The sequence below is a fragment of the Nipponia nippon genome, unplaced genomic scaffold, assembly GCF_047370975.1.
Source record: "Nipponia nippon isolate SJK-2023a ecotype South Korea unplaced genomic scaffold, ASM4737097v1 scaffold_7, whole genome shotgun sequence".
Classification (NCBI taxonomy): domain Eukaryota; kingdom Metazoa; phylum Chordata; class Aves; order Pelecaniformes; family Threskiornithidae; genus Nipponia; species Nipponia nippon.
The window spans coordinates 36,217,012-36,244,094 of NW_028262391.1; the positions used below are offsets into that span (position 1 = coordinate 36,217,012).

Below are 27,083 nucleotides of genomic sequence, written 5' to 3' on the forward strand. Positions count from 1 at the left end.
TGAGTTTATAAATTCTTTAATGAAAAATACACTTGCGATATTTTCATACAAAGTAATGTAAATGGTACAGAGTAACAAGAATTGTCTGACAATTTCATAAATATTTTTACAGGAACATCTACACAATTTCTTGACTTCAGCCTTTTTGTTATGCAGGTAAGAATGAAAGACGCTGTTATTTTACTTTAATTGAATTTGCAGTGGAATTAAGTCCTAAATTTTCCCATTATTCAGAGGAGCAGGAATGACTGAGAACACGGAGCTTTTAACTTTTGGCTTCCTTATAAAAACGTCTAGAATCCAAGCGTGCTACATGTTACATCATCAACAACAGCATCGTCCCCAGTCCTGTCATGGAACAGGAGTAAACTGGTATGCTGTACCGGCTGTTAGTGTGTTTAATGCTTTCCTAAGACATCTGGTATTTTGGAACTATTTTAAATGAAAACAACTAGTAAGTAAGTCAGTCTAATATGCGCACCACGTTCTTACCCTGTTAGTAGGGGAGAGATTTTCTCCCAGGCAGCCTGATTTAGTCCATTAAAAAAACCCAAACCAAACCAACCCCCCCAGCCCTGTCCTTTAAAAACAAACAGAAAAGCTAAGTCTATGCTGTGAGAGATGGCCACCGCCGTCCCGCTGCTGAGGCGGCGAGGTGGCCAGTTCCGGACTCTCAAGACGAGCGATCTGAAGAAACATTACAAGCGTATAAAATTCCTTGAAAAAAGCAAACATCCCTCGCTTCCTGCGTTCGTTACTGCGTGTACATCAAGGTACAATGAATTCTTAATGCCATGTGCTGAAGAGGGGAGCTGTGGGATGTCAATTTGAAAATAAATACAAAAGTCAAACTGCTTCAATACAGAAAGACAGCTGAAGTCAGCCTTTGAAAAAAATATTCACATTTAGAAAGTGCCATTGCAAATATACAGCAAAACTAATCGGCCTTAAAAATGACGCTTCACAGCCCTATCAAAAGTGCCACTTTTGAACATGAGTTCACTTTAAAACATTGCACAGCTAAAACCAATGCACAACCAACGTTATCTACCTTTATACAACGAGGTGCCCAAGCCTTAAAGCAAAACGTGATGGGTTTCAGGGGCACACGGAACATCCTGAATACGGAAAGGATCCATTCAAGCAGCTTCCTTCAGGGCTTAAAAAGATTATTCCCATCTTCCCTTTCGGAGCAGAACTGGACAGTGCTAGAATATTACTTGGAAGTCGTTATTTTTGTGGAGGTCATTATTGTAAAAACCAAGACACGGTTGAATACGGTTACCGTGGCGCAGCGCTCCCAGGTCTGCTGCACGTATAACTTTCTAGTCCAAAGATGAAAATGGTGAAGCACTGATAAAACCAGTGTGAGGGAACTGGTCAGAGCAAACGGATTTAGATACCTGTTGCAAGGCAGAAAGCGTAGAAAGCCCTGCCAGGGCTGCGTTCTGCAAGCACTAAAAAGCTCTTCAGCCGCTTTCCGAAGCCAGAGCCTGGCGATGGATGTCCTGCCTTGTGATGAGCTTAACCGTGGGGCGAGGTCGGGGCGCGGGGTTTGAAGCGTGTCCTGGCTGTCGCGGGCGACTCCTCCTGCCCCTTCCTGACGAGCGCGAAGGCTCAGCGTGGTCTGGCAGGAGCCGGGTGCGAGCAGGGCGGTGGGGTGGGCAGAGGAGGGCCTGGCCGGAGACACCTGCAGAGGCCTGGAGAATCCATGTGCGGCGCTGAGCAGCCCGGCCCAGCGGAGCAGCAGAGAGGCCATACCTGTGCTGGGGCGCCGGACTCAGTGAGACCCTCTGTCATTTGCTACATCTTGTAGTCGTCTTAACAGAGCAGTGTGATTCTCCTGACAGATTCGCTTGGCTGGCGCTTCAGTACCATCTTCCAAGAGGATGCCTCTCTTCTTTGTTGGAGTTTCTCCAGTTCTAACCATGCTGTTGATTTCCTTTAGCCTCTGGAGAGAGGAGGGGAAAAAAAAGTAGAATTACCTCTCCTTAGTGTGACTACCAAAATATGAAGTGACTTTTTGTTAACTGCATTCCGACAGGATTACATATGCTTTTTTCTGGAGACCTGTGCTGTACAAAGCGCTTCCCGTGCCAGACTAACCTTTTCAATCCCTGTACTGGTCTTTCCGTTACTGCGTGCTAGAGTCTGCGTAGGACTCGAGCACGCTTGTTGGCTCAAGGCAGGTAGAGCTGAAAGGCCTTCCAGCCATAGTTCTGACTGTTGGCTTACACCAGAGAGGCAACAATTCCTAGAACGAAGATGCTTCTCCAGGAAGATTTCTACTTCTACTTCGCTTGGTGACCAGAGGTGACAGGATTCAGCCTATCCCATATTCGCCTGCTGGGTCTTTTCATGTTAAGAGCCATTTGTTGAGGCTTTTTTTCCCCACTAGGTCGATAAGAGCAGGTGATGGTACTGAACGTTCTGCTCTTTGAACAGTCTCCGTACCGCGTAACCCATCTGTTACCTGAAAGCAAAGGGTACCACTGCCGCGCCTCCTGTGTCTTCCATGTGTACCAGTACAAAGAGTAACTCTTAGAAGTACACAAGTAGCTTCGGCACCTATATGCTTTACAGCTTCTGAGATAGCTGAACTGACAGTTTGAAGAGCGTTAGGTGAGAGAGTACATGCTAAACAATGTGAACAGAAAGGCGTGTTGCACACTCTTCTCCGATTTCACTACCAAAAAGAAAAGGTAGAATTAAGGATTTATAAAAGCAAACTAAAACCCTTTAGTCTCACCTTAGATGGGCTGCTGCTGAAATAATAGAATATTTTCTCTCGAGGAGAGAGAGTAGACTCGTTTTTGTGGGGTGAGATGTACACCGGGTGGTTCTGGGACAGCTGTATTCTGCGAGGGGAGCCAATCCTTACGAACGGGTAGGGCGAGAGCGGAGGAGAATCGGTCTGCTCAAGAGAAAATGAAAATCGCTCACTAGTTGGTGTCTGATCTCGGGTGTTGCTATAGTAAGGCTTTTGTAAGTTTGTCACCTTAAACACAGTTTGGGGTTTTTTTTCCACTAATGTCGTACCGTACGTATTAGAATAGATGCAATTTTCGTCATGTTGTTAGGCCAGATTAGGTGTTTATTTACTTTTTTAACCCTGTCCAAGGCTGGCGGATGACATTGCTCAGTGCTGTGTATTTCAGACAGGAGGAAACAGCAAATAGGCACTGAAAGTGCTTTGTATTTCAGCAGCAGAGTACGTCCCTGAGGCGAAATTATTGTCATAAAAAAAATACAATCTCTTGAGTTTGCTTACAGTGAGGTTAGCTCAGAGTACTTCACTGCACGTACGGTAAAAAAAAAATCTATTTACTACTGAAAGGCACAGCATTTAACTTACTGCATTTGAAGTATACTTCAGGGCAAATTCTTTAATCTGCTCGATGTAGATGTTGTTATAGAATTGTATAAGGTCCCCTCGCTCTTCCTCCTCGGTGTCGCTGTTGGCACCCGTCAGTCGGGTCGGAGTAGGGGGAGCGCTGTTGGGATGCGGGACAGGCAGGGTGCTGCTGGATCGCATCACGGGGCTGGAGTCTCTGCTGGCTGTAACGGTGAGAGCGATCGCGCCTTTACTCAGCCGCGGCTGTTGAATGCACTTCAGTCCCATTAATCCCAGCCATTCAGCTGCGTACAAAAACTGCGTTCCAGATGTTTAAATCGCAGCATAGTGGCCGTGGCTCCGGTGTCAATACCGGCAATGCTCATTTTGTTCCCTTAGCATCTTCCCTCACAAAAACGCAGGATGTTGTTGAAGACCAACAAACGGCTGAGTGTGTGTACAGAAACACATTTGATTTCTGACTTCTTACTGGATAAACTGCAAGTGGCTTTTCTGTATAAGCTGAGTTTCATCACAATATAAGCAGAGCTAAACCTCCATTTTTCAGGCATTTGTGCTATACTTCTAACAGTAGCTCTTTCTTGTTGCCAGCTGGCACAATTTCAAATGAGGAACGGCAGTCTTTTTCAGTTAGTAGTAGAAATATTTGGCTTGGTAATACTTCCTGCTGGTTTAATGTGGGAAGTTGCAAAATATATATACTTTTTTCCTCCCCTCCCTGCCACCTCTCTATGACAGAAAACAGTAATACCTACACTTTATACCGTCATCTCTTAAATATCTTGAAAACTGGTGGTAGGAATATACAGCATCGCTTATTTGCTTGCTTTTACAAAAGTTAATTCAAGGAAAATGGGTTAGTTCAAATATCAAGGAGAGAGATGTCAGATATGCTAAAACAGCTGCTGCGGGTGGCTGGTTTGTTCCTGTCTCTGAAGCCAGCCAGCTACTGCAAAAGAAACTGCTGCAGCTCCGTGATGGCTCTAAGTCAAGGAGTAACTGAACACGGGCCGGCACTGACTTCCTTTCGTTCTGCAAAGACACCTTCTTTGGTGTACAAACTGAACTCGGAGGGTTGAGGCCAGCCATCATGGTAAACTCTTAAGGTAAGCTCATGTGGTGACAGATTCAAAGCTGTCAAAATGTCAATATTAAGCTTGAGTTATAGCAACTCTTAAATGTTATCAATATATTCTTAATTGTGGCCAAGTTTACCAAAGAAGGAACTATTTGGGCTGGCACGACACCAAATCCAACTCTTACGTTACGCACACTATTTTGGAAATGGAATTAAAACTAAACATCTGGAATTCGGAATCACTCACTTCTTTCTTTGTTTCTCTCTTTACTTCTGTCTGTAGGTGAGTTCTGCTGGCTACTGCTATCACTGCTGCCAGAGCGGCGGCGTCTCCTGCCTTTTATCAGGACGCTCCGATATACCTGCAGGGAAGGAGAGGAGCGTGACAAAGGAAGGATGATTAGATGTGCAGTTACATAGTCAGGAAACAACAGTCTGCATGCTATATCTGCCTTTTAGAAACTTCATTCTGGTATCAAATTGCTTCTTGCAGGGGAAAATACAGCCTCCTAAGAGGAGTGTTATCCAATAGGCACTGCCTCCTTAGGCTTTAAGTAAAGATATTTTCTATTTTAGGTATAGTTTAGCATAAAAAGCTTTCAGTAGTGCAGGACTTTAGATATGACTGCTGTCTTTGGAGGAGAATGGCTCACAGACTGCATTCATTTAATACTAAATGTTACTTCAAAAAGTGATCCATTCCTAAAATAGAACTCAGGCATTTAATAACCCAGGCACCATATTGTTTAATACTAACGGTACTTACGTGACTCTTGGCTTGGGGTTGTGTCCGATAGCAGCGCATAATGTTCTGAAATGATCTGTCTTCCTTAGTAACCTAAGAGTAGACGAACAGAAAAGGTTAATAGTTTTCCTGTGGGTTTGTTTGTTAGTTTGGGGGTTGTTGTGTGTGGTGTTTGCTCGGTTTCGGGGTTTTTTTGAGGAATTGTAATCTTTGGAATATTAAGTCTTAAAGAAGTTGTTTGGTTTTTCTTTATTCACCTTACCTTAGCCATTACATAGATGGCACACATCAGCAGCTGATCCAAATGTCTGTCCATCATGATTTCAGGGCAGCGCACCAAGGAATACTCAAAACATGTCCAGATCTTTTTCCGCAGCTCATCAGATATATCCAGTTTGACACAGAGATCTCGCAGGCGAACGCTAGCTAAATGATACACCTGTTGAAACACAGACTGTGCTTAGGGCCGTGGCAACGCCGCTTTTCTTACCCAGCTAAAGGGTAGTTCAGACTTGCACGCCCCGTAGGACTTGTGCAGATGATGAGCCAAAAGAAGAATAACTAAATTTAACTTTTTTGCTTACAAGACATAGACCTTCCCAGTACTGGTATTGATGCCAAGAAAACATATGAACTATCCTGAGTGCAGGAAGGGCGCTGCACAGCCTACAGAAACCACTGTATTGCATAAACCAGAATGTCTCAAAGGTGAATAATTTCTTTTGAAGAGCCTTAAAGAAAACGGACACCTCGAAGTACCTGCTGGCCAAGTACATACTCTACTTCATAACCCGTGGTGGCTGTGGTGATAGTCTACTCCTTTGCTAGTGAAAAGTTGCCTGCATAAGAAAACTACTCTTCAGGTATGTCCATGAATAGACAAAAGCTATAGATTAACTTTGAAATTGAAGATTCTCTTATTATTACTGATCATAAGTCCATATTTTAAAAATCACTGAAGACTTACCAAAATAGAAACTCAGCAAAGCACAAATTAGACTGAAAAGTACCTTTCTAAAGAAGAGGGAAAGCGAGCCCATCTTCCGAGGCCTGATGGACGTGGCAATGGCGAATTGCTGGGTTTGTCTTTGCTCTCCAGGAGAGACCTGCTGAACAGTTAACTGGCCTGGTAGCTGCAGTGTTGCCCCACTCATCTGAGTGTTCAGGGTACCAGCAAGAGTCTGGGCACTGAGAGGCTGAATGGGACCAGAGACGGCCTGAGGCTGGGTACCTACATTTACTTGGACTGGGAAGAAAGTTATTCCTCCGTTTTCATTGGCAATACCTGTAATTTAAGAAAAGAGAGTCTGAAATAAGAGCAAGTTGGGGGGGGTGGTTGTGGTTTTGTTGTGGTTTGTGTTTTTTTGTTGTTTTTGTTTTAAGGATTCCGTAATTCTTTTCTTAGTTGATTGTAACTATATATTTAGTATATTATATATGAAATTGTTTCATCAAAATACTTTTGTCTCCTTATAATGAAAAGTCCAGAAGATAATGAAATTGAACTACATTTTTAATAGTAATGCGACTTTCATCCTGTGCTAGTTCAGGAAGGGCGGCTTACTGAAATAACTAAGTTTTATAAAATAGATGTTGGCAGTCAGAACATCCTTGTGCTGTACATGTTCTCTTCTGCTTATCTAGTCATACAAATCTTCCCAATTATGAGTCCTTAAATATACTTTTTTCTCCACTGGCGTACTGTTCCCCCTTTTCCCCCTTACGGCGCTCTAATACTCTGATGGGAACAAGCCTGAATAAATCTACAGTAGCTTTTCTCTTACCTTGTACTGGTATTGTAACAGTTTGCCCATTATTGGCTGTCACGGTGGCAGTCGCCACCGTAACCAGCGTCTGGCCGGGCACTGGAGTTACTGACATGGCTTCGGGATTCATGTTCTGCACAGGCACCGTATTTACCACGGGCTGCTGGGAAACTCTTACTGGAGTTCCGCTGTCGGAGGTATTGTCGTTATCGACAAACAGTCTTCTCCTTGTAGGATTGGCTGTAGGAGAACTGTATCTGTCATACAGGGTAGTGGGAGAGGATGAAAGGCCTGTGGATTACAAAACCACACATGTATGTAACTCTTGTTGTATAATCCCTTATTATACAACTACGTGACAGAAGTCTAATGAGCACCAAAATACATCATGCAAAGCTCTTCAGGAAACGTTTTTAAAAATTCCTTATGTCTGCATTTGTGGCTTACAGATTGCTTTTAGAGATGACTGAATCTCAAATAACACTGTGTTTAATAATCTTCTAAGGTAATGTATTGTTTTATTTTTCCACAGAAAAAGTTTGGGACTTCACCTAACTAAATACATAGTGGAGCTTCTGTTCTGGTGTCACAATAAAGCAAACTGTTCAAGTGCTACCCGTTAGAACATAAGTAGTGTGTGTGTATAAATACCATTTAACACATACATATGTATACATATATATGTGTCCTGTTCATGTATGTAACATCCTGAAAACGCCCTCTCAGAACAGTATTTTGTTCGCACTGAAATAATGAATGCATTGGTCTTAGACGTCTGACTTAACTATAGGAGTTGCAATAAGAAATACCATTTACAAGTGTGTTTGCAATTAACTGTACATTGACATTAAAGCAGCTCCCTTGCTGTACTCCACGTAGATTTAAAAATTAAAGCCAGGGTCTAAGCAGCATAAGTATACGTTATGTTTAAAAAAGTCTCACCTTTCCCTAGTCCTCCAGTTTCAGCGCGAACCTCATTTATTCGTCTTGGTGTCAGTGGTGAACCTACAACGCTGTTCCCAGCAGATCTTTCAAAATACTGAGGTGGCATTACCTAAAATATTTATACTTTTAGTAGAGTGTCTGTATTACAGAGAGATTGACTACATAACAGATTTTTAAAAGGTTCTGCACTACAAGTTTTGAACAGCAAAACTGTATGGAAAAAAATAAAAATGAGAACACCGAAACTTTGTAGTGATTGTACTCCTCCAGAAGATACAGTACTGCAATAATCTTTCTGTGACTACAATTAAAAGTCTATACTTTTTTACCACGTTTCTTCTTGTCTAGTAATCAAAGTGTGACTGGTCCAAACCTTCCCTGCTCGTCCATTTTGTTCACTGTTCTGCTACGCTATGCAAATACTGGGTGAGAGTCATCTCAGCTGCATGTCTCCATTTTGGATGTCTCTACAGAGAGGTCAGTGAACAGGCCAGAGCACACTACATTTACTGTTTTCTCTGCGCTGATGAGCTTGTAGGGTGAAACTGAAATTTGGACATGTGAAGCCTCTCCTTCAGGGTATAACGTCCACTCTCTACCGCCCTGGCTGATTAGGAGAACTATGTAAAACGTATGAAGTAGTGCTCACCTCTTCACAGCTAGGAACTTTGTTTTCATTATCTCGGATTCTGTCCCACAATATGGATTCCTGTTTCCATGCCATACTTTCCAGGATCTGTTCTTCAATATGATTAAGGTGTTTCACTACTTCCCGACAAAGTCCATCCTCTGCTCTAATGAAAACTTCAATGACCTGTAAGGTGGATTGGTTATGATCAATATAACGTAGTTGTTTCATGGATTGCTTCTGACAGCAAGATCTAATTCTAATTCCTGATTTTCAAGGAAGAAGAAACTATTAGAAATATTAAGGCTGCATTACTGTGACTCAATCATACATTGTCTTGCAGTTTTATCAGGAGACAGATATTTGTATCTTCCTTCATAAACAAACAAACAAACATGTCAAGCACTGTTGCAGAATACCTGCAACAATAGCTCATGATAAAATGATAATCCATGAGTTACTATCTAGATACTTGGATACTGCTCCTGCATTAAACTGCTAACAGTCTTTTGGTTTTTAAATGCCCAAGACACGCCCCCAAATGACAGACACTTGGGTTCATATGTTTTCAATACAAAAAGGGGCAAAGCTGAGAATGAAGGGCGCATGTGTAAGTTACCATCTAGGTAAGGAGATTACTTGATATAAGTCAATAGAGTACTCATGACTTGATAAGCATTTCTAGCTATCAAACACTTTACCTTATAGAAATGATAAACTGGAATGTCAAATATTTCAGTGATGAATGGGAAGTTTCCCGGTGGCTTATACGTAAAGGTAATTATCTCAAGGCAACACGCCAGCAGAGATCTATGAAACACATCTTGCTCCAGTATTGCCTGCAAGAGAATTGCAAAGTTTAGTACTTACTTTGCAGTCTAACTGTAGAACAGTAAAATGCTTTCTATTCTGCCTCAACAGCAAGAGGTCTGATTTTGTAAGAGACAGAACAGAATCCAAAACGGGCCATCTTTCCTCATTAAAAATTTCATATCCCTTTGTGCTTGCAAATACAAATGATTTCTTGTACACTTTTTCTTCCATTCAGGTGTACTTACAGACTACTTTTCAGAGAGATTCACCCTCGTTTTAATTAGTTGTCTATTCTACTCTACAACTGGTTTTGTTTTTTGTAGATTCAGCTTTAAAAATGAGGGACAATTTGATTAGTTTTCCTTACAGATAAGTCAGCGTCTCCCAGTCTTCTCCTCTCTTGCTCAATGACTGACTCCAAGACCTTGTAGTATAGCACCTCAGCACGACGGAAATGCTTACTAGCAACATCTGCAGGAATTTTAAATAGAAACAATATCGTGAAATGCAATAAAAGAATTATATTCTTTATCTTAAGCTATAGAGATACAACAGTTTAGTAGCTTGTGTGGATTTCTCTGCTGCTGTGGCTACGCTACTTTCAGGACTAACTCAGTGAATTTAAAGTTAACTTAGGAATCTCTCTCCTGTGCTGCAGTGACTTGTGAATGCGGAGCAGAATAACTTATTACTGAACCCAGATTTTGATGGAGACACCATATATAAGAACAACCTTTAAATTGCTATCATATACAGATTTCAAGTTCAGAAAATACATTGTTTGGAAAGTACACCTATATGGATCCAACTTGCACCGTGCAACAGAAAACACTGAAGCAACTATGTTGACAAGAACAAATACAAAATAAGGAAGGCCCTGTTAAGAAACAAGAAGGTCAAGAGGATCTTCCTAATTTTTAATCCGTCTTCATGCACTTCACAAATCTTGACAACATTGCAAATAATACTTTGTGTTTATACTGGCAGGATTTTAGTAATATCTGTACTAACCCATCCTTGTATGTAAGCCAAAATTGCTTGTGGGACTTGACGACAGTTAGGCAGATTTTTCATTACTGTCACAGAAATTGCTATTCTTGTAATGGAGAGAAAAAATGGTACCCTTAAGAGTCCTTTTTGTTTCACCTCTGCAGAACGGAAAATATCATCAAATTCCGGTGATTTAAGCTAAGGCTGATTGTAAAGTTGTATGCAGGATTGAAATTTGCCATGCCTTAAGAATACCAGGAAAAGACAAAAGTAATAGAAAAGACCCTTGTGCTAAAGCATAACCTGAAAGTAAAACTGTAAGTTACTTACAAGACATAAACGTGTTTACAGGCTTTTTAATTTTTACCTGTATAATTAAAATGTTTCCCACCTTTGGAAAAGTTACTGAATTCTCCTTCCGACTGCATGCTCTGGCAGTATACTTCATACATTTCTTTTACTCTGTTTGCAATGGATTGAGAAGGATCTCTGGAACATGCCCTGAAAATAAAAGCTAAAGATTCTCAACATACTATTCCTACTAAGACCAAAAAAAACCCAAACAACCAAAAAACCCTACAACTATTTTTATCATATGATTAAAGCAAGAAACTCTACAGCAATACAAGCACACCCATATGTGCCTAACTGTATGTGTACTGTGAAATGTCCACAGCATATTATTATTCTTATTGTATATACTGTAATAAATGTGCACATCTTTTCATGATCAGGGATAAACAACATTTTTCATGTGATAGAAAAATGGTTTTAAAAATATATTGTGCCTGAGCCAACAGTTTATCTACATGGAGAATGAATTTTATTTTGAATCTGCTGCAGTAGGGAGTGATTTGCTAGGTAGTGAGATTTGCTAAGTTAGGAAGAAGAAAAGTCTTGAAAATTTTGTGTGAGCAGTTTGCTGTTAAAGAAGCTCAGAACTGTTGGGTTTAAAACGCTGTATGTTTTTACAGCCATCAATCTCCTAAGGACAAAGGTGTCTAAGTAAAGAGAACAAAGTCTTTTGAAATGTAAATGTCTCTCTGGGTCCTATTTTACTCCAGAACCTTTCAAGACTGATTCACACTTCAAATTACACTGTTTAGCATTAACATTTGGTATTAAAACTATTTAAAAAATAGAATTATTTGATTAGCTAAACATCAAACTTACCTGAGTATTTGCTCCAGGTTTTCACTGGGGGCATTTTTCAGTCCTGCCAGCATCGTATGAAGGCGGCTCAAACTGTATGTTGCTATGGAAACAGGCGTCACATATGGGTTGCTCTCTTTAATATACTTGCGGCCAGTAAGCGGGGTTGTAATCCGAAGTGATTTGGACTAAAAAGACACAGAAAAAATAAGGCATAAAACTGTACATTATTATAAAGCTTAGATACAGGTCGTAACCTTGAAGTGTTTGTAGAATGCTTTCTTACCCTGTGTTATGATATATGCCTGGAAAAAAAGACCAGGAATCAAAAAGCCCAAACTGGTTCATGTCTCAGATAACAGTCAGCAATGAAAGGCTCATCTCTGTCACTTGGATACTTGTATCAAATAGTACCGTATAAACATATAAACAGAGAGGACGTGACCTCACACTGAAAACGCAGATACTGGGAGTGAAGTGTGAAAGAACTAGGCCAATCTAAAAAAAAAAAAACAACCAACCAGAACCCAAACCCCCCCAGCAGTGCCCTCCTATCCCCTGAGTACCAAAGGCAGCTGTAGCTCACAGGAAAGGTGTGCACAGCCAGGGTTTCCTTTCAGCACGTTTAACTCTTACAGGAAAAGCCCTCCTGAATGTAACACGTAGCATTTTAATTCATTTGCATCAGATCAGTCCGTCATATCAAAATAATTTAACATGAAGGAGGTTCCTTCAATTAATGTACAGCAACAATGATGCATCTTCTAATTATCCAAGCACACAATTACTTAACCAAGAAATGTTTTCCTTATTTTAATGAACACATTACATTTTGCAGTCTTTTCACCACGAAGTCCAGCTCCCAGTACTCCTCCCATTTTCCCCCCACGCTCCGAAGTGTGTTTTATTTCTGTCTCCATACCCTACCAGGAAAGACGGTTCCCCCAGCCCTGCCCTGGACTCCCAGAGCATGCGACAGCACAAGCACTGCAGCTGCAAGCTGCTGCCTTACAGGCCATACTGTTTCACCACGACAGAGACCTACAGGAGTTATGCACCCAGAACTATGCCAGCAAAACAGTGGCTGATTATTTCTTTAAGTAGATCAGAAGCAAAGAATTAACTGCTTGCACTGATGTAGATAAGGTTATTTTGATCTTTTCTCTCAAGACTGCTGAAAGCCATTAACCAGCTCTCTCTGGAAAAAGATCACTTAACTATTTCAGTGATCTAGACTATTTTACCCTTTTGCTTTCTCTAATCTAATTGTGCTAATACAGCTTATATCCTTCTTTATTTGCCTGTCTTGTGTCCTTTCTCCTTTAAGATATCTTTTCCATCTTCAGAACCATTTTGATATTCTGTCATCATATATATATATATACACACGCATATATATATGTGTGTGTGTGTGTGTGTATATATATATATATATATGCATTCAAAGCCAGTGCCTGTTTTTCAAAAGCTACTCTAGTCACACGAAGGCCCTGATAATGTTATAGGTCTTCACTTTATTGTTCTGAAACATGTAGTGTTCTTTATCCTCCCAAAGACCATATTCTACGCTATTTTATTAGTCATATATAAAGACATATCTATGTATCATGCTGTTAGGCAAGCAAGGTGAAAACCATTCCCTAGTGATTTAACTAAGACTGTAAACATGTAATATTAACACCTGAAGCATATCTATTAAAAGGAAACAAAAAAAAAAATGCATAGAGCAAAGCGCTGAGCAGCTTTGCATAGGTTAAACAAAACCTCTGCACATGGGTCAGAGATGTGAGGGAAGGGGAAGTGGGACAGACAGGTCCAGAGGGCCCCAGCGGGTGCAGGACAATTCAGCACCTGCCACACCACCACGGAGAACTGGCTGTTCTGTTGTGCTCAACAATCTTCACCTCAAGACACTTATTTTGGTAATTACCTAAATATTCTCTATACTGGATTTAATCAAAGAAAACCCAAATGCATGGAGAAATTCTGTCCAAAAACCCCAAAAGTAAACAACGTATCTAATCAATTACAAAATCTAACTCAGTTATGCTGTGTACACCCCCAGATCACCTTAAACAATAAAGATGGTAATTTTTTAGTAGCTGCTTCTCTTCATCAGACATAGACTAACTCAACTCCTTCTCCATATAAAAACAGCAATGCAGACCATGTCATACTCACCCTGTCAAAGTGCTGCTGCAAATTATGCTTCACTTGTACTCTTTCAGCTGTTTCCATTCCTGAAGTTGTGTTTAAGCACCTCGTGAGAGTTCCAATTTCTTCATCTGCATCCTCCCCAAGAAATATCCGCTCATCGAGATTTCCTACTGACAAAACATACTCCTCGTAGGCCTTGTTGATAGCTTTGCTATAGCAGAAAGGAAGAGACAGATACAAACCCCTCATTATTTAGACAGTGCTTTGTTCACCTGCTTGTGAATGAACACAGTTCTGGCCTGTTGAAGTCTACTTCAGAACTTCTTTTAGCCCTGACTTAAGCATTGGAGCTCCTTTAAAATCTACAATATCTTAAACAAGACAGTGGCAAGGACATTATTTTTCCATTACATCTGATGGCTTGCCATTTAGTATAGCTGCAGGAGCAACAATGAAATACTGAGAACTCGCATTTGGCTGGAAACTCCTCAAAACTTACGCAGCATCACATCGTCATAAACTACGCCTGCCATTTTCATACCATTTAAAAGAAAATAAGTCCTACTCATAAGCATCTCTAAGTTTATAAAGAAAAAAATACCACCAAACCCAATTTTTCCCTCCCACTTCCCACTCATGCAGCGTGCTCCCACATCTTTTTCATACTAACACTTTGAGTTATATACAAAAAAAATCAAGGAAACATAGAAACATAAGGAAAAAAGCAGACATCAAGTAACACCACCCTGAAGAATCATTCCTCTTTCAAATATGCCTCAGACCACACCACCTCAAAGAAAAGGAACTGAAACGCAATGTAATGTATAAACATTAATAAATACGCAAGTCAACTAGCTAGTGTTACTGTTAAGATACAGATGATAACGCAAGTGCAATTGTACTACAGAGGGATACTAATGCAAAACCAAACCACCAATACAGTGACTCACAAGCTATCTCCAAAGTTCCCAGGATCTAGAAATCCAGTCAGATTTTCATCTTTTCCTTTCAAAAGCTGTAAGACAGTTAAGAACAAAGGATGGACATTTCAGTTCTTAAAAAGGTTGTGAAGATAATCAGTAAGGAGAAAGTTTTCTCCGTTACAAGTTTATTGACCAACCTTTTTGTCAAAAAGCTTCCGAATATATGGCTTCCAAAAATGTTCCTTTATGCCTTTTGCTTCTAAAACTAATCCATAATGTAATGAACACAGTTTTTCAATGATGCAAGGGGGATCAGTCGATACTTTATAATCCTTACTATGAAAGTCTTCAGGTAGACCTACAATTAAGAATATTATATTATTTAATTTTGCAAATCCATATCCTGTTTTCTTATTAAACTTAAATTCTATGCTGCGTAGTCTAGCTGGTGTGAAATTAAAATGGTAAACTAATCAGTTCCCTTGAAGGAACTATTAGTTATATAATGCCCACTCAATTTGATAATGTTATCAAAAGTCAACTTTGACTCACAAATTTAAAAAAATTAGATATTGAGTGATAAAAATTAAAAATATCAGTTGTAATAGAAAATAGATCAAAACTTGTGCACTATAATCTTTATTCAAATAAATTTGAGATAATGGTCCCATTTCACATCCGGAGCACTGCAAAGGAAATGCGGATACTGTACAGCACTAAAAATGAAGTATAAGGCTGGAAAGAATTACATCGGAAATTCAATGGAAACTTCTCATTATTCATTTGCATTTGTGGTTATCAAGTCAGCCTACGTTTCCATTCTGTTCAGAAAGAGAACAGCAGCAATCCAGAAATGAGAGAGAAACAATCAAGTTGCCACTCTCATATTTGAGCACTGGATCTTTCCAAACTGCTGCCTCACGGGAACTCTCCAGTCTGACTGCGTCCAGTAATGACTGTGTCATTATGCACTCTTTCGCTGGCATTAAAATGTCATTAACTGAAAGTTACTTCCTTCAATGGTATTTCCATAGTAAATTAAATTCTTGACTTACTATATTACTGACAAAATTCAGTAGTCTGTTATTACATACTACATGAACAGAAATCTGATTGTGTAGCCAGGTACAGAAAATATTAATTCCCACATATTTCAAAATAATATTATTCAACTTATTCTCTGCCACACAGATTCATACTAATTTCAGTAGCCTTAGAAGTTCTTGCAGACTTTGGATAAAGTCAGATAGTTTCTTTCAACGTACCCTTAAAACTAGGATTCAGAAGTTCTTTACGGTTAGGACACTGGAGAGCGTTTCCATACACTAGGTCCAATGCGCATAACAAGAGATGGTAGGAATTGACCAAGTCATCACTGATCATAGGAAAATTACCTTCAATATTAGAAAGACATAAGACATTAATTAAAATTAGCACAGATTCAGAATTCTTTTAACCAAGAAACTGTTGATATTTGTATTACAATCAACAATGAAGTCTTGGAAACACAGACTTCGGTGACTGTAAATATCTGGATAGAAACACAGGTAGTAAAACAGACACATGCTTAATAAAATATATCAAATATAATAGCAAAATATGTTTTCAGGAACAGGAGCAATTGTGTGGGAACTCAAACATATTGTGCAGCTTTCAAAACAAACCTTACCAAAACGTTGATAAACATGATATTGCAGACTCCCTCATTCACAGTAATCTGATTAATCAGTGCACAAATAACTTGAAGCAGCATGAACTGTGTAATGCAAACTGCCTCAAGGAAGACAATTTGTTACCATCACTCTGGCAAGGCGAGCCCCGCTGTCTGGCAGTGTTACGTCCTTCAACAGATTCTTACTCCATCTGCCTGAAGCAGAATCTTGTTCTAAAGGCGCATAAGGGGGAAGAATGGCTTCCGACCGAGACTTTCCTTTTCCCCAATTTTGCATTGTTGTGAAGTGTTGTAAAGAATTTGAACTTTTGCTAGGCTAAACCCAAGGTGTCCTAGAAAAAGCAAGCACTGCCCCCTCCTTCAGTTCCCCCCATTCTCCAGAATGAGTCTATATTCAAATCAAAGTCAGAAGATTATTTTTCTTTACCAAAATTTTGTTGGAGGCATGCTCATTATAAACAGTAATAAATTTAACTTTAATTCTCTTGTGCTTTACAAAAGAGTTAAAATGTGTATCTCTGATCTGGTTTACAATGTAGCTTTATTTCATATACCTCTAAAGTATTTTTTATTTTCCTACAGAAAAGAATATTTGTAACCTCTTCACTCTTTTGTCACCTTTCACAAAGATTATATTCAGATTCATTACTCTTTACTGAACTCATTTAGTTTTATGATATTCCTTTAGAGGAATGGCCATAGCTAAAAACAGTCTTGTAAAATAAACTGTACCGTTAATTACTACCATAAATCACAATTCCATGAATTTATGTGCACAGCATGATTTTCTATCACTCTTTCGATAGCAATAACTCTTCTACTCTTTTTTTTTTTTTTTTTTCAGGTAAGCGCCAAACCACTTAGCTGAGCCCACTATGAAGAACAGGTTTAAATCTTTGAAGGAATCTATCATATACTAATAAACTCAATTAGAGCACATCAAAATGGATATATGATTAAAGAATTTCTCTAAATTATGCTGTTACTTTTCTACCAGTAACGTCCCAGCTTGTTCAAATTTATATTCAATTTTCAGATTCCATGTTTGTTAAAAGAAAAAATATTTCAATGCAGATGATTGGAACTATTTAAAATAACGAAGCCTACATGAAATTTGAATTAACTGTACACATCTATCAGTTATTTCCAAATCATTAAAGGCTCACCACAAAGCAATGAAAGTCATAAATACAACAGCAAAATATTAATCAATAAACATCTTAAAGAAGTAACTCTTGTAACATAGGTTTGCTTTCATAACCATGAAGTCTAGCATGGCAATCATTACTGTCAGCACAGTCAAAAAGCAATCTAATTTTACAGTACCAGCAGTTTCACACAAATGGCTTGCCAATGACATTTCAAACAATAGCTTACTACTCCCTTTCACAACCTAGTACCAAATAATAAAAAACAGTTATCTCAGTGCAGCAGAAATATATTTTTTCATTTCCATTTTAAAGAAAGAAAAAAAGTCAAGATAGAGAGTTTAAAGATAAATTCCTCCAAATAGTATGCAAGAATTGTGGTATCGCTAAACAAAGTCGCTATCTTACTTTGCAGTGTATACCAAAGGTACAAACAAGACCCATGTTTTCTCCATTTGTGAAACTGAACGCAATGATCTTCAGGCTTACAGAAATATCACAGAGACAAGCCTGAACTTGCCACTGATGTGCGGTTGCCATGATAAGGATTACTGCCAACCCTCAAAACACAGCGAACAAAACTTACCATGAATATTTAATGCCTTAAATGGTCAACATTTAGTTTCCATTTTTGTGCTGCCACACTTTAATAAATTTACCACTAGTCACTTCCTAATTTTCCAGTTTATAATTACTGTAAATTTTCCTTTTTCCTGTAAAATTTAATTGGCTATGTTATCTACATGGCATTCTCTACAAAGTTAATTTGTATGTCTGAAACTTAATTGTAATTAACATGTAGTTAATTGATGATGCAGTTACTCAAACATATTAACCAATAATTTAGCAATAGGAAGACTCATAAAGTCCCTTTGCACCTTGTCTACTGTCCAATCTACCCATAGAAGTGGGGATTTTATAGAAGGGAAAAGAAAAATCTGTGATTTTTCAGACTGACCTCCTTACTCTCTCAGCTGCCTAACTGTGCTAAAGAAGTACAGTCCTGACTGACTGGAAATAAAGTACAGTACTAACTCTCCTCTGGACTCAGTAGAATAGGAATAGGTATTTCATGCTGCTTAAGAGCGCTACTCTGCGGTGAAAAAAAAAAAAAAAGATAAAAAAAATTATGAAAATCATAGTGCAAGCAACATACTTGTTTAGGAAAGATTTCTCTGCCCCAATAAAGTGGAATTTGCAGCCTATTGGAAAAAGGCATCTTCTTCATAAGATACAGCATTCAGTACAGCACTCATGCAATACCACATCTTTCTTTGATCTTTGTGCAAAGATGTGATGCTGAGGGTCCAGTAATATTGCCAGTAACTTTTCTGAAAGGGAGCTGCTGGCAACCCTCTGCAATGTGGTACAGTGTAGAGAGAAATGCTAATCTGTATTGAACAGAATTAGTGCCAGATAATTCAATATTGTGACAGCCTACTCTGTCCTATCCTCAAAAGCAGTCAATTAAGGAAATCACAGCACACTGCAGAAATTTTAACACTGATTCACTTTAAAATTGGAAAAAACCCACCCCACCACACACCCCAAAACCAAAACAAAATTCCTTTTATCCTTTTCCTTGTAGAAATTAAACTATTAGTTTTCTTCTACTAGAAGTTATCTTACAAAAAAATATAAGAAGTCTCTGGAAATTACCAGTGGACCTGAACCTCCAAAGACGTTCTTTTCAGTGGGGAATATAAATCTTGTCTTTATTTTCCTCAAAACGCTATCTTACTTATACAGAATTCCCAGTGGACACTCATCCAAGCAGTACTTGAATAAAGCCCTAGGTATGCAGAAACTCTTTAAGACTCATGTTTGATGAGCAAAGACTTTAGACTATATGTGATATGACTGAACAACTTAAGCCTAAAATAAGGATTTAATCCAGTTTCCTCCTGTGGCTTTTTCTCCCATCAGTCATTATCAAGAAACACTGCTGAAATCCTCTACTATTCTTATGAGCTTTAAGGCTGCTCTTATGACAAAGTTTACACATACATTGCAATATATTGTCTCTTCATTGCATTATTTCTACAGAAGCATATTAACAGGAAAGTTACATGTTCCAAAGGAATCTGAGTCTTCAAGAGAGTCAGCCATTTATATATATACTGCTATGTCCAAAATGCGAGAGAAAATCACGCTTGCAAGACAGGCATATGCAGACCTATTTGGTAATGCGTATGGTTATTTGATACAACTGCCGTGTGCTCATTTTTTAAAAAGGCAGGGGGGCATAAGGGCTATCAAAAGAATTAGAATGCTATCTGTGATACCAGCATGAAAATATTCACACCTAGAGTTTTATGATAAATTTTTACTAGGTTGTAGGAAAAAATTCATTAAATATTTTCAGTGTTGCTAGAAACTTAGGAGGAATTTAAATATTCTTTGTTCCTAGTAAACATACATATACACCTTATGGTAATTACAACAACATCTAAATACGAATTCACTAAAATTCTAAGCTACTTTTTCCCTTGAAATTACAGCATTAATCTCCACAATACTGGAAATTTTGTAAAAATGTTCCACATAAAAGCTACCAAACTATTTGGACATATAGCTTACCTTAGAAGGATGGTAAAACATACAGCTGGGGAAATTAAAACAGAATACATTCCTTCAGGCTGTTCTGAGACGGCCCCTTCTCTAAAGGCATTTCTGAATTCAGAAATGCCTGCAGCTATTCAGTGTTTAAGGATTTATATAACATAATGACTAACAAAAACAGGTTTGCAGCATTTAATCCCTTTCAAATCTCTTACCTTTTGCATGAACAAACAGCACCCAACAAAACTGGAAAACTTCAGTCACAGTGCACGGTTGTCGTCTTTTGGGGAAAAATACAGAAGACACCCAATAAGCTCAATGAATTAAGACTGATACAACATTGTACAACATTCAATCACTCTAAAAGAAAATGAAGCTTTACTATAGCGTGGCCAAAATCTTAAACCCTTTCCACACAAACCTGACAACAGATAATAAAGCAAGCCGCACACTGGTTTAGTGCAGACACAAGAGGAACCCCAGTCTCAGTCTGCATGTAATGATTCAAATGTCACTACGGCAGTCCAACGCAGCAGATTCCATTAGAAATAGGCCAAGACTTGAGCAGAAAATTACTGAAAATGTAACGTTAAACATGGCTGGCCTAAATGTTTTCTTTTAAGGCAAAATTGTGATCTTAGTTCCAAAGAATAGGTAAATATCTGAATTTTAAATCTACAGAAAATGTTATTTCTGCTTCTTCATACAACAGATGGTACATACAGTCAATCAAAATAGTTTGAGAGCCAGAGCTGAAATTCCTTCTTCCTAAGCATTCTGAGTAATATAAGCATGCATACATGTTCTTGGAGGAACGCATTGCAGAGTGCATTGATGTTAATATACTCAGTACAGGCAAGATTTTCAGAACTGTGTATTCAAAAGAGTGTCATCTATGTACTAATGTAAAGCATTTTGTACAGGATTTTATACAGTATACAGAATTTTGAAATATATTAAATGTTTATTAGAACCAAGTTCCTCTGCTGGTCTTTGTTTAAAACGCTTTCAAATCAAATAACTTGTTCATGAGGCCCCTTTTAAATCAAAAGTTTTGCAGCTATTAAGGATTTGTTATTTCTTAATAACTGCCACATACACCATACTGGACAGGTTTCCTGAATCTCCTTCCTACTTTCACTTTTCTGGCTAGTATGTTCAGTTTGTGTTCTCGGTAACACAAAAGTCTTGACAGAGTAATCAACTCATCCTTTTTTTTTTTTTTTAAATAATAATCAGACACAATGCTCAAGTATTTACTGCGTGTATTTAAAAAAAAAACAACCAAACCAAACAAACCTTCCCTAGCACCGATTTTTATAACCCCACAACATCATTCCTTGTATCCATATAACATATCACTGGAAGTGCTATTTCATGTATCGCAGCTCATCGTCCATCAGGTTATGTGAAGAATGGTTTTAAAGGTCAAAATCAACAGACATTTCACACAAAAATTATTAAGTACCATCTTCCAACTTAATCTCCAAAATTACTTCACACCTTACCATCCAAGCTAACCAACTAGCAGGGTTTACTCTTCTAATCATGGAATTATATATGCAGTATCTTAATTTCAACACCATGTGCAAATATTCATCTCAATACATAATTCTATTCCATCTATAGTCCAATTCCAGCTTACTCACCTTTTGCATTCTTCAACAAAATCATTTAGGCACAATCCTGTCTTTTATTATAGATTCAAATATGTTTGGTTACAAATGTCACTAAGTTATGGCCACAAGAACATCAAGGGTAAAAAAAAAAAGCCAAAAAACCCAAATAAGAAATAGCTTGTAAATATTAGAAAAAGCAAAATAAAATATTTTTTAAAACCCCAAACAAACTACAAAAGCAACCAAACAATGGCACTTCACAGTAGTGAAGATGAAAGAAATAATGAACGGGAATAAATCAATCTCTACTAACTGCCACGAGAAATCACAAGTTGTGTTAAGTGCTGGCACAAACAGACAAAATCTTGTTGAGATCAGAATAACCAGAAAAGAAGGCCAGCACATAATTTTCACAGCACTCCTAATATGAACAGTAGCAAAGAAATAAAGCTTCTACTATAAACTAAAATATCCAGAAGATCTGTGTCTATTCTAGGCAGTGAAACAGGCTCAGTTGTTCTATGAGCTATTGAGGTTATACTAATCGTACAATGATCAAATCGTCCAGCCTTTCCCATCTTAGAAATACTAATATTTCTCTTGTCTACAGGCTGATTTTAATCTGTCCCCTTTCCCCGCCCCCCCAAATCATAGAAACGTAACAGGTTTGGGATTTCCCACATCCTGCCAGATCCAGCAAACTGAAAAAAAGATCCAAAAATTACTGCGAGCAAGGACAGACAGACCAACTCCGATATTATAAAGAACTACTATGAAAATACATTCAAAAATACAACTAAAACAACTGAGCAACTTTTGTAATAGTAATACTCTCAAATCAGTCTGGAAATAACAGAAATGTACCTCTGTTTTCTTCCTCTCTGTTGACGAGGTTGATCTTCTTGAGGATATCTGAAAACGTCCTGAAAAATGGGCTCATACTTCTTAAAAATTACTGCAGAAACGGTAAAGTTTCTCTCTAATCTCTCAGTTCGTTCTCTGAATTGGGAGGGTAGATTTGCCATGTCTTCCCATTTTTTCATCTTGTTAAAAAACTCTATCAAGCTGAAAATACCAAACGGGTTAGATCCGAAAGCTCCGGTTTGTTTTTTCAGAAATATACCATACGTTTTCTTTATTTACAACAAAAGTGCAATTTCTACTTCCCAAACTACTGATAGAATGGCGGTATTGCAAATGTGACTACATACTCAGAGCCAGTTGTTCACCCATAAACAAGGATGAGCTCAGACAGCTCACAAAATATTTTTATATCCTCAGTTGATGACCACGTTAACTATATATTCACAGTTCTTGGCTTTTCCTCACAAAGACACAATCAGCTCCAGAAGTCAGATTACTCTAAAATCATATTTCCTTCATTTTTCTGAATAATTTATTAACTTAATAAAACAAACGCTGAGTTCTACAATGCTAAGAAGATTTGACAAAGTATGAAAAAAATGTAAGTTACAGTAAATTTCACTTCATAAATCTGGCTTTCATTAATTTTTCACTCCTTTATCTACCCCTACTTTTTCAATGTTATTAGTCTTTGACAGCCCAGATCACAGAAACTATTTATCCACATTCAATTCCCTGAATTTCTGATTTAGAAGAAAAAAGTTTTTAAAGGAACACTTTCGTATTGTTTAAACCAATAGCAATGCTCCAACAGTAAAGGAGATGGAGAGAAAAAGTGCAGAAGAACTTTTTTTTTTTTTTTTTTTTTTTTTGCCAATCTACTAAATGGTTACAGAACAATCAGACTGCTAATAAATAGAGTCAATTGTTTCAGGAAGCTTTCCTTCATTACTTTATGGACATAAACATTTGATACAAATTTGTTTGTCAGATTCTGACAGGACTTTAGGTTCATAAAGAAAGAACATGTGAAAAGTGAAGTTTTCTTACAAAAAAAAAAGAAAATAAATTGTGTGAATATTTTCACAGCCAATTAAAAATGCTTTCTCGTGTGAGAAGTTCACATTTTGCACACTCTTCAAAAATAGACTGTTTTTCAGGGACTGGTTTCTTTCTCCTTTGCGAGAGGGAAGGCAATCTCTGATTTTGAAACCCAGTGTTTTTACAACACACTAATGACCAAATGGAACTGTCCTACTTCTGTGGCAACGAGCTATAACAAAGATTCTGATGATATAAATTCTATCTTTAAAAGCAGGAAACAAGAAAGACGTTTAGCCTTTGTTCTCAATTTCTCAATTTCACAAGCTGATAAGCAGTCTTTGAGATTTGGTAAGTGTTCAAAAATTAGCAGAAAGAAAAGTTACCTTTGCTCTGAACAGCGCAAAATTCTGGTTAAGGATACATAATTTCCCTCAGCTGTCCCTCTGTTCACAGTTGGAATCGCTTTTCTGCAAGCCACATACAAGGCACACGCTAGCCAATGCAGATCATTTCCCTGTGAATTAAAACACCAGGCATCTAAAAGACTTCATCGAAGAGAAAAACATACTTTTCAGCTATGGACCCAACAGCAAGAAAAAGGATAGACCTGTGTCCTAAACTCACGAAGTTCAACCAGTGACAAAGTTGATTCATTGTTTCAAAGTTTCATTGAGCTACTTTGTGTTTTTAACGACAAGAAAAACAGGTGTTAAACAGATACTTCACATTGAACTGTGTCAAAACTAAAATTACATAGTTACTAGTTACCTTTATAAATGTCACACTGGACCCAAAGTTTAACAATATATTTTCAGTGTTACTCTTCTCCTGTAATAACATTTTGTATTGCCTTGGTGTAACGGAAAAAATATAAAAGCTACAGTCCCTTGCCATCAGACTGTTCTGCCCTGAAAGAGAGTGGGAATAGAAAAGCATAGTTTCCATTTTTCTCTGTACTACACAACGGAACAATTACTCAATCTGGTACCTAAAGACGGAAATTAATTCCAATGAAAACCTTTCAGATGTTACTCTCCCTCTTCGATTAAAAAATAGGTTTTAATGGAAAAAAAAATAGCAAAAAAGGGGGCACGGAACACGGAATGGGATGCTGTGCGTTTCTTGGGCTACATGGTAGCAGGGGGCCAGGCGAGCACACGCCGTCGGGGAAGAGGCAAGTTTTCCTCCCGAGCCTCTCGGCCCGTTTCCGGCGGCGCCAAGCAGCGCCCGTGACCGCGCCGCTGCCGGAGCGGAGCGCAGCGCCGCGCCGCCTTCCCGCGGCCGGCAGGGGCCGGCAGCCGCCGGCGGGGCGGGGCGGGGCGGGTCGGGTCGGGTCGGGTCGGGGCGGCCAGCCGCCCTCCGCGGGCTCCGGCTGCGCCGACAGCCGCCCGCTTGCGGAACGGGAAGCCCTGCGGAGTTCCGACCAACGCCGGACAGCCGCGCGTTTATCGTAAGCACCACCTTTATTTTTAAGAAGCCACCCGCTAAAGGGCAGCTCCCAAACACAGCGGGTGCCTCACTTCATGCTGCCGTTTGAAGAGTGATGTTACAAAACCTGCACGCCCTTAACCATCCACGAAGTCTCGTGTCACGTTCACGCAAACCCCAATTTATTATAATTGCGCTGACAGCCTCTACGTGGGCAATGAACAGCTACTGACAGACGTTCGCCGGGATCGCTATGCTGCGTTTGTCAGCTAAACAGCTGAAAGCCTACAGCGATACGATCGCTTTTGCTTTTCACGCCTTTTCACCGCTGTGACTCGGGATTAAGAGGTTTTTTGCCATTTCAGAGCTGGAGGGCACCGCTGCGCGGCCGCTCGCCTGCGCACCCCCGGCAGCGGGCGCCCTCCGTGCGCGACGGCGGGCCGGCCCCGCTCCCCCGGCGGCCCCGCTCCCCCGGCGGCCCCGCTCAGGGCGCGGGGCGGGGGGGCGGAACGTGCCCTCGCTCGGCTGCGAGCTAAGGCCCGGGCGGCGCCTCGGCGCCGGGCAGTGCGAGGGAGAGGCCGCCGTCGCGCCTCGAGGGCCGTCCCCTTCCCTCCCCCCCGCTTAACCCTCTCCCTCCCGCCGGGCCGCCCGCCCAGGGCCGGTCGCCTCAGCGCGGCCGCTCCCCCCCACCCGCCGCTTCAGCGCGGCCCCCCGGCCCCGCCGCCCCTCACCTCCAGGGTGTAGTTGCGCTTCATGCTCTGGTAGCTGAGCCAGGCCTCGGAGCGGGCGCGCTCGTCCATGTTGAGGCTGCTGCACAGCTCCTCGTAGCGCTGCCGGGTGTCCCCCTCCTCGGCCGGCGGGGAGGGGGCGGCGGCGGCCCCCCCGGCCCCCGGCTCGGCCTCGTCCTCCTCCTCGCCCGGCATCCCGCGCCCCGGCGCTAGGGGGCAGCGCCGCCCCGCCGCACACTGCGCTTGCGCCGCCGCCCCTCGGCCTCGCGACGCGCATTCGAATCCAAACACCCCGGCGCCGGGCCCCGCCCCCGCCCCCCGCCGCGCCGCCGCCGCTGATTGGCCCGCCCGCCGCCGCGCCCCGCGCAGGCGCGCCGCGCCCCCCGCCACGCCGCAGGCCTCCCCTCCCAGCACGCACCGCGGCGGCCCCCAGAATGCAGCGGGAGCGCGCACTGCGCCATCGCTGCCGTCACCGCGTAAGCGTCACGGGCAGCAGCGCCGCGGCCAGGAACGCCGCGGGCGGGGCCGTCCAGCCGCCCCCGTTAAACGGCAGGGGCCCCCGGGCCGGTGCGATGTGGCGGAGGGAGGCCGGGAGAGAGGAGGGTTCGCCCGTAGGGGCAGGGGCGGGGCCTGGCGCCTGCCCGGCCGTTGGCCCTGCCTCGCTCGCGGGGCAGTGCGGAGCGGAGCGGCCCGGGGCCTCGCCCCTCGCCGAGGAGCTCCAGCACTGAGGGCGTTCCGGAGCTGTTCCCCCAGTTGGTCACTTACACGCTGTAAGGGTGCGAGATCTTCATGAGCAAAACAAAACCATAGGTGGTTAACTATCATAAGAGACCATTAAATAAAACCAAACGACAAAGTTCTGTTCAAGGCAGCTGCGCTCAGCTTTTATACACCCAAGCAGAAACAACAGCATTCAGGTCTGCAAATACATTTGAAGAGTTTTAGACCCTTACAAAGAAGAAAAACAATTTCAAAACAAGGTCACACAATAACAAAGATGGAAGTTTGATTTGAATCACTTCTGTTTGAGTCAAAACTTTTAAATGGCTGTCCCAATAACTGCAAGTGAATCAGGTGATGGCAGTTTTCAAAGGACAAACAGCAACACATTGGAAAGACACAGTGAGAGCGAAAGGCCCTGCTGAGCAGGGAGGAGACTCCCAAAAATAAGCCATAAGGAGAGGTCAGTCCTAGAGCAGGTACATGTGAATTAAGAGAGCAGTAAAACAGACTGTACCTTATTAAAAGAGATTTATTGACTATGCCTGTTTGCTTTTGTACTACTAACATTTCAAAGCTAACGAGAGCTTCAGAGGAACAAAGAAATGCCAAGAAAAGATGATATAGCTAACCTGAGATGTTTTCCAGGACGCAAGTATGCATTTTTACCCAGCAGCGAGAGCGCCTGGCGCTGGAAGATGGCGATGGCAGCAGGGTCTCTCCATGCCTGCAGCCCCCTGGCCTGC

The 27,083-nt window shown here is 40.7% G+C and overlaps 2 protein-coding genes across 18 annotated transcripts in view; one reads left to right on the forward strand and one right to left on the reverse strand.

Annotated features, from left to right (window-relative positions):
* AKTIP (AKT interacting protein) overlaps positions 1-8,532 on the forward strand; it is a 34,174-nt gene extending 25,642 nt beyond the window's left edge. For 7 of the 10 annotated variants that reach the window (XM_087741013.1, XM_087741006.1, XM_087741005.1 and 4 more), the window contains one exon: positions 113-734. The gene's annotated coding sequence lies outside the window, so the exon portion shown is untranslated. Of the gene's footprint in view, positions 1-112; positions 735-5,906; positions 6,042-6,139; positions 6,277-7,476; positions 7,881-8,237 lie in introns of those variants that run through there. The other 3 variants (XM_087741008.1, XM_087741009.1, XM_087741007.1) reach the window with 3 other exon arrangements.
* Positions 1-25,891, reverse strand: RBL2 (RB transcriptional corepressor like 2). 8 transcript variants are annotated; one of them, XR_015700813.1, is made up of 23 exons: positions 25,621-25,891; positions 23,845-23,975; positions 22,418-22,618; positions 20,150-20,214; positions 15,818-15,946; positions 14,750-14,910; positions 14,580-14,644; positions 13,654-13,840; positions 11,494-11,660; positions 10,688-10,821; positions 9,698-9,801; positions 9,219-9,356; positions 8,539-8,703; positions 7,887-7,998; positions 6,963-7,235; positions 6,189-6,463; positions 5,441-5,617; positions 5,200-5,271; positions 4,681-4,795; positions 3,356-3,639; positions 2,750-2,917; positions 2,107-2,473; positions 1,815-1,951 (listed from the first exon to the last, which is right to left on the reverse strand). XR_015700813.1 is itself a non-coding variant. In XM_087740996.1 (22 exons), exons 1-22 carry the CDS (start codon positions 25,810-25,812, stop codon positions 1,781-1,783), a joined length of 3,486 nt encoding a protein of 1,161 aa, XP_087597122.1. In that variant the 5' UTR covers positions 25,813-25,889; the 3' UTR covers positions 1-1,780. The 8 variants fall into 8 exon arrangements, 7 of the variants coding, with proteins under 7 accessions (XP_087597122.1, XP_087597124.1, XP_087597127.1 ...); XM_087740996.1 differs by lacking the exon at positions 2,107-2,473 and having other exon boundaries at positions 1-1,951; positions 25,621-25,889; XM_087740998.1 differs by lacking the exon at positions 2,107-2,473 and having other exon boundaries at positions 1-1,951; positions 10,712-10,821; positions 25,621-25,888.
* Between the last annotated feature and the right edge of the window lie 1,192 nt (positions 25,892-27,083).

What these genes read in the sequence shown, in the direction of transcription:
- RBL2 (XM_087740996.1), bottom strand. Translation starts at nt 25,812, where the DNA reads ATGCCGGGCGAGGAGGAGGACGAGGCCGAGCCGGGGGCCGGGGGGGCC. An exon ending in TGCAGCAGCACTTTGACAGG is followed by an intron (nt 11,661 to 13,653) that starts GTGAGTATGACA and finishes GTGTCTTTTTAG; the next exon opens with TCCAAATCACTTCGGATTAC. An exon ending in GAAACATTTTAATTATACAG is followed by an intron (nt 9,802 to 10,687) that starts GTAAAAATTAAA and finishes AAATTCCTGCAG; the next exon opens with ATGTTGCTAGTAAGCATTTC.